The sequence below is a fragment of the Amia ocellicauda genome, chromosome 3 (genome assembly GCF_036373705.1).
Source record: "Amia ocellicauda isolate fAmiCal2 chromosome 3, fAmiCal2.hap1, whole genome shotgun sequence".
Classification (NCBI taxonomy): Eukaryota; Metazoa; Chordata; class Actinopteri; order Amiiformes; family Amiidae; genus Amia; species Amia ocellicauda.
This window is the reverse complement of record NC_089852.1, coordinates 19,896,295-19,914,223: the sequence shown is the minus strand read 5'-3', so window position 1 is coordinate 19,914,223 and position 17,929 is coordinate 19,896,295. Positions and strand designations below refer to the sequence as shown.

Below are 17,929 nucleotides of genomic sequence, written 5' to 3'. Positions count from 1 at the left end.
CCTAGCCATAGTTGTGAAAGAGTTTCTAGAGACTGACTGTATTTTGTGTGTGTGTTTATGGATACTCTTGCCCTCTAAAGCAATGCCGTCTTGGATCCTGGAGCCAGTGTTGTCCTGATCATTAAGAGGAGGCGACACCTGTTCACAAGACATCACATGAGGGGCAGAAACAAAGAGCAGGTGCAAAGTGGAAGTGTAGCGAGGCCCAGACCGGACGTCCCTATGTGGATAGGGTGTGGGGCGACTGAGTGCTCAGTCTGAGGGAGAGAATAGAAAAGTAAAAAACAGTAATGTGATTTCACAGCCTGTCCAGTTTTAACATGGCCCTAGAATGGGCTACTTCTACTGACATGCACCGCCACCTATCCACAAGAAGTGCGAATGTGAAATGCACGTGGTTGTTTTGTCTAAGGAAGATTTAATCCACATCAGTCAGAATATTTGTCAGGAAACACAAGAATCAGCTGAAGCCACGTGAACAGGGGCTCACCCAGGACAGTCTCTTTACACAGGAACACCCCGAGAATTCAGATCACAATAAAAGTACTTCTTTTCTTACAAAAAATATATATATACTGTATATAAAACAAAAATAAAAATAAAATAAAAAAAACATAGAAAGGGAAACATTTCAAGTAACAATGTAAAGGAAATGATTGTGCATGGGATGCACCAATGTAAACAGTAAAAAAAAAATGCTATATATACACATATACATATATATATACATATACATATACATATATATATATACATATACATATATATACATATATATATATATATATATATATATACATACACATACATATACACACACACACACGTATATATATAATTTATATACACATTGAGGTTAACTTAGCAAGGCTTTGTACAAATGTTACAAAAATTGCTTACACACAACTGCACGCATACACGCGCACACACACATACACACGCACACAAATGTACAGACACACACAGCAGAGACAACGGCAGCATGGAGCCATGAAGACCATGAGGCAGCCAGGCGTCTGGGCACTCTGTGCACCCGTGGTATTGTATTGTATTGTATTGTATTGTATTGTATTGTATTGTATTGTACTGTATAGAAATGCATTCAAATTTTGTTCACATATGTAAAATTCTTGCTGGCTTCTGTGGAGTGGTGTTTAAAAGCACCAAGTTTTTGTAACACCCAGTGTCTCCTTATAAATACTCTGGAAGCGGCAATGGTTACAATGCACTCTTACACACAGTGGCCATATAGCCCTCTGACACCCCCCCACCCCTCACTTTATAAAGACCGCTGGTGACAATGGGTCCGTCAGGCCAGTTTGTAAAGGTGACTAAGAAACTCAGTCAGGTGTCTGCTTTGCGAAGCATTTTTCCAAAAAGATGAAGAAAAAAAAAATATATATATATGCATTTTATCAGAACACTGTAGTTTGTGTGCAAGTGCTTTTCACCTTATTCACAAAATTGGCAGCTTGTGGTTTTGGACTAAATATAAATCCTGTTGTTGCTTGATTTTGCCAATTGTAAAATGCAAATTTTTAATATTGCCGTGATGATTCTGCTACCCTGTTATATTGTGTACAAGTCTCAATCAGGATTTGGCAGAACCCAAATGCTGATAATCAGGAATGATGTTTAATGACACCACAAGCTACCCCAGTTCAAGCATCACAGAAGTGTTATTTTTCTTCAATGTGAGTGTGGGAAGCTAGTGTTTTACAGGAAGAGGGCCACAAAGAGCCTTCCTTTACTTTGCAAGAAGGTAAACAGTGCCTCTTCCTTTTCATTATTTTCCTATTTTATTAAAGGTGCTGCACATGTCTCTGCTCGTCCTCTGCTCAAAGCTTATTACTCAGATAATAATTACTTATTAGAAAGATTACAAGGGGAGCAGTTTATTGTCCACTTCTCTGACCAGAGGTGCAGGGCTGTGTGCGACACTGCAACACTTCCCCCATAAGACTTCCTCCATTTCAGACCTTCAGGATTCTTTCAATACAATGCTTCAGTCATTGATCAATACCAGCTGAGGCAGAGAACACATTACCCCAGTTTGTAACAAGTGAGGAATGACACAAACGATGTGAACTGTAATCTCGGCTATATTTACGACACTGTTCTGAAATAACTAATCAGAACAGACACATAACAGAGATGGACACCTATCGAAGAGGTCCCATGTGTAAAGGAGGGCCTTAACCACCTCAGAAAACTGGTCCATGTCACTTTCTATAAAATAGAGCTTTTTGAACAGGGGGAAATCAAATCACACCTGCACTCTCTCCCCGCCCCTCTGTGGTAACACTGACTGTGGAATACTGTTAGTATGCGGGCTGGTCTGATTTTGCTCAGTCCGCAGCCCCCCCCCGCACCCCACCCCCGCCCCGGCTTCCCCTCACACCCCGCAACCCCTTCCCCTCGCTGGCACCCCTGTGTTTAAAAATCATTGTAACACCCCTTGCTATATAACACTGCGGACACTCTACAGAACCATGGAAGCACATTGGGGCTGGCTTTGCAACTGTCATTGGTACCCAATCAAGTCTCATTTGGCATTATTTCCTTGGCTAGAGGATGGTTATCTCCTCTGGGGTGGGCAAGGCCAGGTGTAAAGGCTAATTAACTGAGTGCTGCTTGGCTGTACACATCCAAAAGGCAGTGCTGCATGTGATGAAAATGACAATATATGTATTGTAGGCCGCTGTTATATTTCTAAAAGGACAGAGAAACAAGTAACAGCTGCGCAGCCTTGAAGATCGTTTTTGTTTTGTTAGTTTTAGTTTTTAATTGTTGTCAATTTTGTCAGTTTTGCTCCCTAGCTTCGGATAACTAAAAGGAAGCAGTCAGTAATGTTCCTTTTGTCTAAATTAGTGGTGTAACTTACAAAAGTTGTATTTTTGCTGACTACTGCCTTTTACTTTTCCATAAGCTGCATGGTTGGATGTGTGCAGTTACGGATTAGTTCCAAGACGTCAAGGTAACAGACTTTCCTGAAACACAAACCCTCCCCAGAGCTCTGCAGGGGCCCAGGGAGTGAGGAGGATGTGGGGCACTGTCTGGATGGTCCCAGGGCTGGAAAGGCCTGGCTTCAGTGGACATGGACTGCCATGCTGCCCCCTACCAGTGTCCCTACAGGTATTGGTGAAACCTGGAAGCGGCTGTGTGCCGGGCTGCAGGGGCCGGAGCCTCCCGGCTGTGGGGAGGAGGCTCGGCTGGGCAGGAGGGCAGTGTGGGGTCGAGGGAAGGGAGGCTGGGTTTGGTGGCCCTGGTCTGGGCCGTAGTGCCGTCATGGGTGGGCGCGGGAATGTCCGAGAGTTGCGTGTTCGCAGCGTCAGTGCCGCTGCCTGCCCCCTGCTGGGGCCCGGGCTCAGTCACTCCGCTCAGGTTGACCACCACGGTATGCCGGCGCCAGGCTTTCTTCTTGCGTCGCGTCTCGGGGGAGTGTGGCTTGCGCATTCCCACCCCGAACATGTCATCGGCCGAGCTGAGTAGTCGGGCTCGCACCTGCTCCGCTAGAGAGCCCTGACCGCCCGCCTCTCTGCCAGGGGGGAATGATGCCACCTCACTGCCCAGGCTGGGGGTTGGCTTTGGGGGGGGTTGCTGGCGGAGGCTCTCCTGGCTGCTGCTGCTACCTGAGGTCACCTTGGCTCTGGATATGGCGGCCCTGCTGCTGTGAGCTGCCGTCGCCGCTGCAGCTGCGATCTGTACATCCACCTCCTGAGAGCCACTGGAGCCTTGCCCCAACTCCAGCTCCAGGTCCAGGGAGCGGGCCTTGGCCTTCTCCCCCTTCAACTTCTTCCTGGCCAGGGTGTCGCACTGGATGAGCTTGTGGGAGTTGAAGGAGGGCCGGCTGTGTAGTCTATGTGTGGTGGAGGAAGAGGAGAAGGAAGACGGTGTGGTGGAGCGGGCCCCTTCGCTCCTGTCCCCTGGCACCAGCACTTCTTCCCCCTCCACCTGCTGGAGCGGCCGGGGGGCAGTGGGGGGCTTGTAGTGGCTGTAGAGGAAGCTGCGGGGTGCCTGGGGCGGCTGGGCTGGTTTTTCAGGCCTCTCCTGGGTGAGGGAGCGGGAGGCGAAGCCGCTCTCGTTGTCGGTCTCGCTCACGAGCTCGCTCCGCTCGTCGTCCGCCTCGTCGCCCCGGCCCTCCGAGGCCAGGCTGCGGCCCAGCGTGGACAGGGTGGAGTAGCCCGACACGATGGAACGGGCATCCTCTGGACCGTGCCACGGCCGGGGCTTCACCGCCACCGCCTCCCCTTCCACCTGCTCCTCCTCCTGCTCCGGCCTCTGGGGCTCCTCCTCTGCTCTTGGCCTACCCACCTCCTCCTCCTCCTCTCGATCTCTCCTGGATGCGGCCACCGCTTCTTCCTCCCCTTCCTCTTCCTCCTCCCCCTCGCCCTCCTCCGGCCCCAGTCCCCCCCGGTTGCTGGCTTTGATAGGCTCATGCTCCGAGTCCTCATCAGTGCTGCTGCCCAAGAGCCCGGCGTTTCTCCACTTCTTGCGCTTGCGGGTGACGGCAGACATGATGGATAGGAAGTCCTTGGTGTTCAGGTCCCGCTTGGATCCCCAGGAGCCCTGAGCACAGCGGGAGACACACAACACACTCAGTACCACGGCTCTGGCGTACAACCCACAAGTTCAACAGTTCTATAAACACATTTTAGTTATTCATCAATTATTCAGGTCACTAGTGGTATTATAGGAACTCTTGTCCTTGAGGCTTGAAGGGAATACGAATGTTTGTTCCAGATTTTTTTTTCTTTAAAGACAAATACCTGCTTAACTGATCTGAATTAAGGTAATTGGTGATAATGATAATGACAGTTTGAGGGTGATCTAATAAACTCCCTCACAAGGTAAGTTAGGATTTCAGATTTTTCCCAATTTTCTTCATGTGAATAGCTGAATGACATTTTTGTGGAGTGCTAGTTCAGTACTCTACATGCATCCACGAAGTACTACTTCCTCGTGTGCTAGGGTGGACCAGTAGCTGTGGGTCTGAACACAGTTCTTGCTGCTCTGTGTATAGAAAACAGGTCTTACCTTAGACTTAGCTGAGTCGCTGTTGGTTGAATCTGAAATTGCAAAGGAGGAGAGGGCAAGTTAGGGGCACAGGGAGGTCTATTAGTGAGTCAGTGCTGTTGAGGTGAGGGCAGGGGAGGCTAGAGGGGGTGCAGAGACCAAGCCACACAATTAGAGCAGACTTTTATGCTTTAAGCGGATGTACAATAAAGGACAGTATGACTATTTGAAAATAGTGTTATAAAAATACAATGGACAACTTCCCTAAAATATTCTTTCAGAGTAACTGTACATTGTCATGTGCTCTTAGGCCATGGCAATCAAGGCAAAAATATAGCTCTCTCTCTCCCAATCTCAGGCTCTGGGAAGTATGTGTTTATTGGTCCCTGGGGCCGGGGCCACACCCGCCCCCATCCTCCAACTTAGGGAACAGGCAGCCAGGAGGAATACACCACTTTCACATCACCGCACACACTGATGATGTCACACCAGTGAGGGAAGCCATGGGAGTCAGGGCAGAGACAGCAGTAAGTGCAAGGACTGCTGCAACACCAACACACATGGACTGACTAACTGACTGACTGACTGACACACGCACAGACACCGAATGACCCATGTGCGCACTGACTTCCATACATCCACACACTGACTGTCACAGAAACACACAAAGTTACAAACCTATTGACACACTCTTGCCAACAAACCCTTTACTTAAAAGAGATACTTTTACACACACACACACACGTGCACACACACATGTACACAGAGGTATACTGCACTACACTCACGCCAGGAAAAGGGCAGAACAACAAGGCAGTGCAATGGGGTTATGGGTGAGGCTCCAAAACACAGCTGCTGGTATGTAATGTGTTGGTCAACTTACACACACACACGCAAAGACAAAGCAGACACACACACACACCATTAACACACTCTTGCTCACTGGCAGAGGTAGATTCCCTCTCAGCTGCAGTGCTGCTATGATGATGATACACACAGCTGTCTTTTAGATGTGTTTTTAGGAATAATAATAAAGGTGTTTTTTTTTTCAATGTTTTATTTCCCCCAAAACCTTCCTGATTCTTAAGCCAAGGCAGCACTGAGTGAGTCATGAAATAAGAAGTGAAATATACCAGTGGACACGTACGCACACCCTTCATACTCACACTTGCGCACGCACACACACACACACACACGTGCACGCATACACACAAACAAACATACGCGCTGACACACACACAGACACACACACAAGCTCTCTGTCTCACAAGGCCAGATAAATCCCATCCTACCGGAGAGGCTGCTCCACAGGCTCAGCTAAGGAAAAGGAGCAGAACAGTACAGAGAGAGAAAGTGGGAAGTGAGTATATAAACAAAATAAAAATAAAATAAAATAAAAATAAAGTACAAAGCACTCGCCACATCGAGAAAGTGAAGAAAAATCCAGATAGTTTCATTCCGCAAATTAATTTGTGGCCGGTTTGCAAAGTGCAGCTATGTGTGGTCTCTAGGCTGCTCTGATAGGAGACCGCAGCAGTCTGGGGGGGTCCAATTCCGTGGGGCGACGCTTACCCGATGCCTCCCCGAGCAGGGCCGTCCTTCCGATGTTGGACAGAAGGTGGTCAATGTTGGGAACAGGCTGGAGGTCTCCCTTGTCCACTGGTGTCTATAGGAGAGGCCGACAGACAGACAGATGTTGAGAATCTTTCTAAAACATTCATAATTGTACTAGAAGGGCATTCAAATCATGCTGTCTGACATGCTTTTCAGACAACCCGGTCACAGGTCCAGAGATGCGGTCAAGGACAAAGAAAGACAGTCTGTCATTCCTGTGGGCTCTGCTTTAGGGAAATGGCTCCCCATGGTCAGGCTAAGAGAAAGGAAAACGATGCCCATAGATATCTGAACATATTATATGTACGACTACAACCACAGCCAGTACTAATACTGCTGCTCGTACCACTACTATGATGTAATCTAGAGTGACTAACCTTGTCATCCTTGTCGGTCTCCTCGCTGAAGAACCAGCAGTACTGCAATTCAAGAGCAAACAGGTCTATGAGCACACAGCCACCACCCACAGCTACACTCATACACTTTGGATCTAAACCAGTGTGTTGTTGCACATTGCTGTTCCCTCAGGCAAGCACAGGTGTGCCACAGATGTTTTGGACACATGAAAAAAAGCCACACCTAAGACAGTCCAAAAAAAACAAAGGAATAAACATTTCTCATATATCAAGAATGAATGTGTCTCTACCAGGATCAAATGATTCTGTGCATCTAGACTAGCTGAGGTTTCTCACTGACAGCTAAGTTTTAATTTCAAATTCATAAAAAGGGAGAGTGTGCAGGTGGGTGGGCAGGCGGGGTTGGTTTGCCACACAACATTGTAAAGTTAAGTAGGTGTGCCTTGAGCTTTAAAGGGCTGGGAAACACTGGTCTAGACTCACAACACTCATTAAAGACAGGAAACAGCACAAGTGCATTATATATGATAACTGTATTGATTGTTACTGAATGTATGCAATTCTATATTGTATGTGTGTTGTCATGGAAGGAGTGCCAAGTGTCTATATATTTAATGTATCTTTTGTTTAGCCAGGCAATTTAATAGAGAACAGAATTGCCAAAACAGGATCATAGAGTTTCATATTGTTTGAAGTGTAGTGCAGTGCATTGCTTTGTACTGTATTATAGCATATTGTATTGCAATGTATTGGACTGACTGAGACAGGCGATCACTATTGTCCATGCAGGGGCCGGCTGACTCACATGCTGGATCAGCGTCTCCACAATCTTGTAGCGGTCAGGCATGTGTGTCACCATGTCTGTCATGTTGTCCTCGGAGGTCCTCACCAGCGTGGGGCCGAACACCAGTGCGAGGTTACGGGGCTCCATCTACAGGTGGGGAGGGAAATTATCTACTAAATTACTTATTAAAGTATCTCCGCACGTGTGTGTGCAGGCTCTGTTCAGACCAACTGTTAATGCTAACACAGGACACACCCACCTTGTTCTTTTCCGAGTGGTCTGCCACTGTCTTCAGGTGGCCAACCAGGAACTTCAGCGTGTGGTAGTAGTGGTCAGGCAGGTCTCGGATCTACAGAGAGGGATATTCTCAATATGGAATACCTAACTGAAAGGACCATTTCAAAGTAAGTTAGATTCTTTGATACCTATCCTTCCATGTGAGCCCTAAGGAATTATCTGTTGTAATTGTTTCATTTGTTTTACAGAAAACAGAGAAGTATTGCAGTGTAAGAAGTAACACATTTAAAAAGATATACTCCAACCAACAATCTGCCACCTTTAGCAAGTTTCCTTTAAAAAAAAACAAAAAAAAACTCTCAAACTCCCTGAACTCTCATTCCCCTCTCCCCCCTTCCCCCACACACCAGCTTCTTCATGGTTTTCAGTCTGTCTCCCGCATCCTCCATCCTGTTGGCATCGATGAAATCATTGTACTTGTCTGTGAAAAAGAGAGGAATATGAAATATTACGTCCACAAACACAGTCTTGTTAAAAAAAAAAAAGGTTTAAATTATATAAATAAATAAAATTAAATAAACAATATCAGGCCATTTTCCTGTAAATTAAACAACTAATAACTACGCAGTCAGTGGAAGTCTCTTCATGGCTACTCCAAAACAAACCTGCCTTCGCCTTTTTAAAGACATGAAATCTTCCGCCTGAGATCTGCAATCCAAAGCTGCGTCTGAGCAACCACACTGCAGACTACAGTGGAACTGCTGCATTCAATATACAAGTGTTTGTGCTCAAGACACAATGGCAGGGTACTGTGGTCACTCTTCATCCTAGACTGTGTGCTGCAACCATGAGCAACACTTCCCAGCTCAAAGTGCTGAATATCCAAAGCTGCTTTCAATGTCCTGTGTGGAAACTCACCATCAGTGAACAGGGGCTCTGGCAGCTTCCTGAAGAAAGACTTGAGCAGACTGCTGATTACGTTCAGGTCCTGCCATTTCTGGGGCGAAAGGGGATGCAGTCAGAGTCATACAGCAGCACTGATTGCAGACAGCTCTGCACCTCAACTGAACTGTTAAAAACACAGCCGCTCCTCAAAGCAGTGTGGCTCCAGAACGCACTGCATACACCAGCTCCTGAGCTTTGTCTACTTCTACGAGTAGCCTATAAATCAGCCAATGACAGATGGCTGTTTTACTTTAAATTATAGAACCTGACAATTGGCAATTGGTAAATCACTGGTTAAGACCTTTGAACTAACACAGGAGAGCTATAGACAGATACGCACGTCTACTCTTGAGAGAGAACAGAGAAGCTGAGAGGCTCACCTCGTCTGCTGGGTTGATGTTGATACCCTTGTTGAGCTGGTCCTGCAGGCTGGACACCACAGCGTTGTTGCCCGGCACTCTGTAGATGCCTGTGTACTCCAGCCCCATCTCCTCCACCAGCCCACAGCAGATCTCCACGATCAGAGGGATGAACTGGAGGGGGAGAGAAGCCAAACAGCACTGAGCATTGGACAGCACAGAACAGAGAGCACAGGAGACACCTGGGAGAGTCTGACATGGCAGAGGTCCACACATATACCCATGTAATACAATTCAGTGTGCTCGCAATGCATTTAATGCAGTGTAGACCCACTCTAGGTGTTTATGAGCCAGTGATCCTATGAGGGATCATTTATTGTGGCTAGGAGAGAGGGAGAAGGGATGAGAAACTGAGACACCTCACCTTGTTATTGATGGCCGGTTGGCACTCCTCCAGTCTCACTCCAAAGGCTTTGGGTCCTGACTTCTTGGCCTTCTTCATGATGTTGATTCCCCAGGGAGACTTGGGGGGGCTGCTCTCATCTGGAGACAGAAACAGAGAGAGAGAAAATGAGAGGGAGAGCAATTGAATCAACTTCTTAATGAAGCAGCACTTCAGAACTAAAATTCACTGGGATAAATAGTCAGCTGCTATACTTGATTGAAAGCTAACCATAGACAGTTAGTGGATTGTGGGTTTGAATAATTAACTTAAAAAATCTTAGTAGCTGAAAAGTTGCCAGCTGAGCATCCAATCCACAGAAACACCACAGGGTCCAGAGATAAATGAATGTGCATGTGACAGATACTTGGCTGGGCTGAACCCACTGGTGGGCAACATATAAGACACAATTACATATTTGTGAGCATGCTTGCATTCTCAGAGGTGACTGCAAGTTACAAATGCGGCCCTTGAGGATGTTTGGTGTGGCCCCCCAAAGCCAACCTTCAACCACCCCTTTTCTGAACACTTACTATATGTTTACACTTTATGAACATTTTCTGTTACAAATTACAAATGTAATTTGGGGGAAAATAATAAAACAACAATTAAAGTTCATAGATGTTCCCTAACAGAAATCTATAGGAACAACATATGTATGGGGACAACAAACAAAATCATCTGCGGTTCATTTTCTGCTGCAGCCCCCCATCCCATGCAACCTCCGGAAATTGGCCCTCCTTCACCAGACATTGGGAACCACTGCTTTATAACTACTCTGTGCATCTGCCCACAATCTGGATAATTTCCTCCATGGAGCGGAGGACTCACCCTTGTTGGAGTCGGTTTTGGGGGAGCGAGGCGCCCCTGTGGTGTTGTCCATCTTGGCCAGCAGGAATGGGGGCTTCATCCGGGTCAACCTGGGAGAGGAGTCGGGCTTACCGCCTGTGGGGCTGCACAGAGACACACAGGGTCAGCTATTTCACACTGCGCACACCTGATTACACCTCACACACATATATGACTACACCTCACACACATACTGCACACACCTGACTACACCTCTCACACATACACTGCACACACACCTGACTTCACCTCACACACACCTCACACACACTGCACACACCTGACTACACCTCACACACATTGCACACACCTGACTACACCTCACTACACCTCTCTCACACACACTGCACACACCTGACTATACCTCACTACACCTCCCACCCACACACACTGCACACACCTCACTACACCTCAGACACACACTGCACACACCTGACTACACCTCACACACACACACACACACACACACTGCACACCTGATTATACTTAGACACAGAAATGGTTGAGATGCGAAAGCACCAACAAAACAGATCACTGGTTCCTCTGTCTACCTGTGCTTCCTGTAGTCATTCAGCTTCTTATTGATGAGAGCCTGCCCAGAGAAGCCATGCTCCTGGGAAAAGGAAAGACAAACAGCAGAACATCAGTACAGTTGGAAAACTAACAAATCGGATTCAGTCATTTGGGAGTTCCTGCCAAGTGAGAAAATGTATTTCCCATTATACTGATGGGTGTACATGAACCCTTTAATGAGAAACACTACCTGCATGATAAAGTGCGCTCACCTCACTGTCAGTCTTGCTGTTCTCGCGGATGACCTTGATCCAGCTCAACATGTCCTCGCGGTCCTCGGCCTGCAGCAGGTACTCGCAGAAGTCCTCCGTGGTGAGACGCAGGGCGTGCTTGTGCTTGGTCTCGCTGTAGGCGATGTCCACCAGGCAGCCGCGGATGCTGATTGGCTGCTCGTCCTCACAGGGCCCGGCCTGCAGCAGCACCGCCTCCCGCTTGTCTTTGTACAGGAAGAGCGAGTGGGAGCGCAGCACAGAGAACACGCGCTTCCATGGCCGCATCCCACTGCCCACCTTCTGCAAACACACACACATAGCGTGCATCAGCACCATCTCAGGACAGGGTAAGGACTCGAGCAGACAAAACAATCAAAATTGCTTTCCATTGTTATTTTTGTTGAGTGATATTGACACACCACATAAACACTTGTGCTGAGAATAGAGAACTCAATCTAAGAGAAATGTATTGGCGTGTCTGTAGGTGGTGACTCTCAAACCAAAGCCTCTGTACAGTAACACAGGACACAGTGTCTTGTTTTTGGACGAGATATTAAACTGAGGTCCTGTCCACTCAACAGATATCAAATGCAAATCACAGGTTATAAAGTCTGGCTTTCCTGAAGTCCCAATATCTTGACAAGTGTTCAAGATCGTTTGCCAGCCTTCACACTCTAATTAATTCAAATAAGTCTTCAGGTCTTTCAATGATTGTTATCTCTATCTGCCCTGTGTGACTGTAGGAACAGAGGAGCAAACCTGGGGTTAATTATAATGAAAATGACAATTATAGCTACTTTTGGGAGTCTGAATTATAGTTACAGGGATACTTTGTTCAATTACAAAGTAATTTGTTTCACAGTTGGAACTGACTCCAGGTCTGGCATGTGGCCGGTGGGCTGGGGGCTCACCTTGCCCTTCTCAGTGAGGATCTGCTTGTAGTACAGCCAGCCCTCCTTGTGCACGTCGCTGAAGGTGAGGTTGCTGAGCTCGGAGGTGGAGTGGCGTTTGGAACGTGCGTCCTCCACGGCCCCGAGACTGTCCAGGGACTAAGACACAGGAGGAGGAGAAAGATTAGGGGGCTGTGAGATCCTGGACCATTGGACTGATTGAACCCTTCCTTTTTATGTTGATGCATTAGTGAGCTCAGATCACTGCCAGGAGCGATGAGGCTATTTTTCGTACTGCAATCCCAGAATGCCCCACAGCCCAACTATTACATCAAACAGAGAACTGGATTCAGCAGGAACTTCTAACAATCTACACAAGGAGGGACCCGATATCTCAGTCCCACTTGAAGACCAGCTCAAACCCAGCAATGCGCTATGAGCTAGGTAACAGATACAGGAGTCCAGCAGTAACCATCTTTAATGGAATATAGTCGCAGACTGAGACTGACCCTAAACATGACAGATTGTTCCCATCTAGTGATCGATATACCTCTCCAACTCTATCTCACTTTTGCTTTTTGCTGAGTTTTTGTAGTTATTCTGAGAAGTTTGTATTTTCACTATGACTTTTACTATTATCTTCATGTAACCATGTATGTTACCTTGGATACCGACATCTGCTACATACCTTAATAATGACGATAAATACTAATGTTAATATGGTTTGAAGCTACACTTATTTTTGTCCATATGATACAAATCACATATGCAAATAAATCACCTGGCTTTACAGAAGGGCTTCAATGCAGACCTTACAGTTTTATGCATTTCACAGTAATGTCAGCCATGATTAAACTTAAATTAAAGCCAAAGGTCTACATAATAATGTAAATGTATTGGCAATCAGTTGGGCATCATTAATAATATATATTTTTTAGCAGATGCCCTTACCCAGGGTTGCGCGCGACATACTAATTCTAGTGCAGTAGTCCTGGAAAGCCAGAATCCAGTTTCTTAAGTCAATCTTAGTCAACAACCTCCAAAGACTGGAAACTATGTTACTGATGTTTAATACATTTAAATAAGTCCATTGGTGCTTCAGGGTACTACGGCATTGTTGCAAATGATTTTTCACTTGGCACATTTACCAAAACAATACCGTCTGAATTGATTATTGGAATTAAATGCTCCCAAGGGTTGATACAATGATGATCGAAGGGTGACTTATAAAACCTCTGTATAAGTAGCATTCATCAGAGCTATTATTGATTAGACATTTTATTAATTGAATGGGCAGCAGTTTTTAATTGATTATTTTATTTATCTAAACTCACCCCATCTGTGAAAAAGCTTTTGACTCTTTTTGGCAGCCTCCTGAATAGGGAGAGAGAAGGAGATGTGTTAGGTTGATTACACAGTCAATGAAACCATGAGCCCCACTGCTTAACCCTCATCCAAGTTTAAATACAAGAAACATGAGAAGAGAAGATAACACCAGTGTTGCACTCAATTTCAACAGACGCCCAGTTGAAACCTCTGTGAGGCCGCAGTGGGTGCCCCCCTGGCCCCAGAACTGGGGTGTGTGCTGTACTCACGAGAAGACTCTACCCTCGTCCCTGAAGGTGTTGAGCCCCTCATCACAGGACTTGGAGCGCTCCGTCGTGATGGCCAACAGATAGGAGGAGCGACGGCTGGCCTTGATACTACCTGATCACACATGGGGGGAAGGGGGAGAGAGAGAGAGAGAGAGAGAGAGAGAGAGAGAGAGAGAGGACAAAGAGACGATGAAAAGACAGGCCACTGAGGGCTGGTGAATGCGGGGGTGTGGTGATGGCAGGGCTGGGCTGGGCTGGGATAAGGTGGGGGTGGAGGGCTGTGGGGTTAGTGAGACACTGTGGCCGAATCAGGACACTTCCCTCAATACTGTAGTAGGTACAAGATAGTGGATATATTTGAGAAATCTTAATAATGTATAAAAAAAAAAAAAAAAAAAAAAAAAAAAAAAGGCATGCCATGTTCTGCATTAACTACAATATCTTTTGCACCCAAGTCTTTACCGCTTGGGGAAGAATTCACATTGTTGAACAGAAGCTAGACATACTGCTCCCTGGCTATGCCTGTTGTGAGCCAATGGAGCGATTAACACCGAGTTGAAATGAGAGCACAAATGGGCGTCCGCCCTGGAGGAGGCGAGGAAGTGTGCCGAGGCCCAGCATGCCCCACTTGGGTGTGGAGGGTGGGGGGCATGCAGTGGGGGAGGGAGGGTTGGGCGTCACTCACTGCAGTCGTGCGAGAAGAGCCTGGTGAGGGGGAAGGTGAAGGTGGGGGAGGCGGGGCTGGTGGTGATGGCGGGCGCAGAGCTCATGGCGCTGGACACCACCGAGGAGGCGGGCACGTGGCGGGCGCGCAGATCGGCGCTCGGGCTGGTTGGCTCATCTGGGGGGGAAGAGAGATGAAAGCCACACGGCCTACACATTACTGACACTGCACGGCACGGCAAGGCAAAGCACGATACATACACACATCACTGCACAACACTGCACAATACCACACAATAACACAGAGACCCTGCAGCTCTGTACAATTCCACACAGAGACCCTACATTGCTGTGCAATACCAAAGAGAGCCCACTATAAAATACCACACACACATGATAATGCAAGCTATAACGTGGTTTCACTGTGAGCTTCAGATATGGTGTATTGCTGCAAGCTTTTCCAGCAAATCAAAATGAGCACAAAGGACAGAACACAATACTACAAAGAGCTTCCAGGAAGATGGTGGAAAGCTATTTTGTACATCATGCACCTTACGATCATAACTGAATTATCAGTGGCCAACTGAAGAATGAGACAGTGCAAGACGTCTTCTTAAATTTTCTATTTTACAAAAGGATTAAAATGTTAGTCTCTAGTACAAAATCATGGTCTTGTACAGTTATTCCTATATCAAAGGTTGGAGAAAATAATTAGGTTCCGTATTACGTCCTGTCTTGACATTGTGTGTACATGGTGCAGTGTTAAAAACAAATAAAAAAATAAGGAGAATGGCACTAGATATGATATATTACAGAACTCGTGCTGCTTGTTTGTTTTGTTTTTCAAATCGTTACCTTTCTGATTGCTGTATAGTATGTAAACGTACTTTCACGTTGTGGTCAAATAGACCAAAAAGCTGTCTGAGTTTGAATGCTAGTTTATATCAATGTCAGACCGCTTCACAGTGCCTTCCACAGTTTCCTGGCTATTTCTACGTGCTGCACTGATGCGGATTACAACATTATAAAATTAAAACATTTTGGTGGACAGAGAATGCTCCTAAAAGTACAATGTTACATTGACATGCTCCAAGCCTAGAACACATTTACAAAACATTGCTGTTGTAAAATGTACCAATCATTTTTATTCCAGAGCAGCACTAAAATTTTCTTTTGCTAGGTAAACTGAATTATAATGTGAAATAACACTATTTAATTTAGATTGTGAGCCGCCCTAAACTGCGTTGTGCCCCCCCCGACCCAGGTGGAGGTGAATCTGACGGGGAAAGCACCTGAATCGCGTCTTCCCCATGAATGGCTCCCTGCCTATAAAACAGGGAAGCAACTGGCTTCCTGGTGTGGGATTGCAGGAGGCAAACCTGAGAGGAGGGGTCGTAACAGTAGAAGACAACAACGGTAACCGGACTTTGCTTGTGTATTATGACTTTGGATTACGGACTCTGGATTGTTTGCTGTGTTGTGGTGTTTGTATTTATTATTAATTTTTTGTGTAGTGTGTGATCTGTTTATATGCGTTTAGTTTAGGCTCAATAAGGAGCTAGGATTTTGTTCACCTTTTCTGTATGTCATTTTTGGTTTAAGTACTTGCACACTGTATTATAAGAAATCACTGTTTTGCACCATAACCTGCCTGGTGTTTCCTTAAACCCCACCTGAGAGCCCCAGCAGTGCTGGAAATACCCCCCACACTACCACAATATTTAAATAACTGATGTGTTATGTGTATTGTTATGTATATGTTTACTTATTAAAATACATTGCCATGGAATTTACAGAAAAAAACTCTAGTTGCAGATTTTAGGGAGTTCTACCATGGATTTCCATGGGGACTACATACGGTAAGTAGCATGCATACACACACACACACACTGCTGTCACTGAGTAAGCCTATACTAACACACAGTGCTGCCACTGCACTACATTGTACCCACTTCCATCACTGTACTACAGCACACTAATATCACTGTTTAATAGGATCTACACCTATACAAACACACACTATTGTCAATGCACAAGACCATACTGACACACACTACTGTGACAGCACCACCCAGAAACACATTACTGTGTAGAGTCATGCAGACAGTACAGACACCATATAGACACACATCACTTTACATTACTGTTACAGCACAGCACCACCGAGACATGCATTACTCTCACCGCACAGCACCATACAAACACCTCAAGACCCAGCGAGCCACATTACTGTCCATGTACATAAGAACAAGGAGCACTGTGACTGTACAATGCAACTTCACACCCACTTCACTCTCTCTGCACACCACCTCCTGGATAGGACTCTGGTTTCGGTGTGCTTCCACAAAACCCACCAGTGCGAGAAATGAAGAGTCAGGGAAAACGAAAACAAAAATGGCAGCACAAACATCCATTCAATCGACAGGCAACACTCCAACCTGCTGGGAGAGAAATGATAATAGGAACAAGCAAAAAGCAAACTGACACAGACAAGCGTACGCACGCCCACACACACACACACACACACACATATATATATATATATATATATATATATATATATATATATATATATATATATATATATATATAAAACAGATCAAGTCTCCTCCTAAGTTCAATATTGAGACAGCCACATTCACTAGGCCACTGAGACCCAAGAGTCAAACATGAGACAGAGAGCCACAGCAATCAGACCTGCTTCTCCGTATCAGAAAGTTACTGCAATTCCCACGAAAGCACGTTCTGATGCTTTTTACTCACTGTAGACGGAGTTCAAAAAAATAAAATAAATAAAAACAGAACTGTTGCCGATCCCAGACTGGTACAAGCCTTCCTCCTCTAATGGCAGATCTCCAAACAGACTGACAGACAGACGGTCAGCACCCACTAATGCGCCCCCCACTCACACGCAACAATACCTGCTGCCTGGGCTTAGGAAGTCTTGATGTGAAACTGAAATTGGAGCTTTCTGAAAAGAGCACACGGTTTCAGTTCTTTATTTGTTGACTGAGCGTTTGTGTGTGTGCGGAGGGGTAACAAAACCTACAAATAAAAAAGAAAACATGGTGAGAGCGGGAGTGTGTTTGGGTGTAATGGCCTCTGACACATTTTTGGCAGCGTTAACCTTTTCTGAAGCTGAGAGCCATTCAAATCCCAATGCCACAAATCCCTAACTGGAACTGGGGACTGGGGACCTCTCAAATAGTCAGATCTACACTGGCTCTGGTGACCTGTCTCAGTTTTACTCTTTCTTAATGGTATGTCTTAGGCACTTTCACTTCACATCACATTTAGGGAGCAGATACAATCATCTTCAATATTCTGCTCCTTCCTTTCTCACACCAATGTTCAATGCCATTGTGTGTGTGCTCCATGTGGCTTCCTACTTTTG

General features: G+C 46.0%; 1 protein-coding gene across 4 annotated transcripts in view; it reads right to left on the bottom strand.

The window, feature by feature from the left end:
* Nucleotides 1–2,414: 2,414 nt before the first annotated feature.
* The window catches only part of LOC136739814 (rho GTPase-activating protein 23), a 107,030-nt gene continuing 91,515 nt past the window's right edge, over nucleotides 2,415–17,929 (bottom strand). For all 4 annotated transcript variants that reach the window (XM_066698391.1, XM_066698390.1, XM_066698388.1 and 1 more), the window contains exons 8-24: nucleotides 14,558–14,713; nucleotides 13,873–13,984; nucleotides 13,612–13,651; nucleotides 12,299–12,436; nucleotides 11,388–11,687; nucleotides 11,154–11,215; nucleotides 10,585–10,706; nucleotides 9,736–9,854; nucleotides 9,333–9,485; nucleotides 8,926–9,004; nucleotides 8,415–8,488; nucleotides 8,030–8,119; nucleotides 7,792–7,917; nucleotides 7,008–7,049; nucleotides 6,589–6,682; nucleotides 5,038–5,069; nucleotides 2,415–4,569 (exon numbers count right to left, since the gene is read on the bottom strand). In XM_066698391.1, coding sequence (XP_066554488.1) covers nucleotides 3,130–4,569; nucleotides 5,038–5,069; nucleotides 6,589–6,682; nucleotides 7,008–7,049; nucleotides 7,792–7,917; nucleotides 8,030–8,119; nucleotides 8,415–8,488; nucleotides 8,926–9,004; nucleotides 9,333–9,485; nucleotides 9,736–9,854; nucleotides 10,585–10,706; nucleotides 11,154–11,215; nucleotides 11,388–11,687; nucleotides 12,299–12,436; nucleotides 13,612–13,651; nucleotides 13,873–13,984; nucleotides 14,558–14,713 — 3,179 coding nt within the window. In that variant the 3' untranslated portion in view covers nucleotides 2,415–3,129. The remainder of the gene's footprint in view (nucleotides 4,570–5,037; nucleotides 5,070–6,588; nucleotides 6,683–7,007; nucleotides 7,050–7,791; nucleotides 7,918–8,029; nucleotides 8,120–8,414; nucleotides 8,489–8,925; nucleotides 9,005–9,332; nucleotides 9,486–9,735; nucleotides 9,855–10,584; nucleotides 10,707–11,153; nucleotides 11,216–11,387; nucleotides 11,688–12,298; nucleotides 12,437–13,611; nucleotides 13,652–13,872; nucleotides 13,985–14,557; nucleotides 14,714–17,929) is intronic.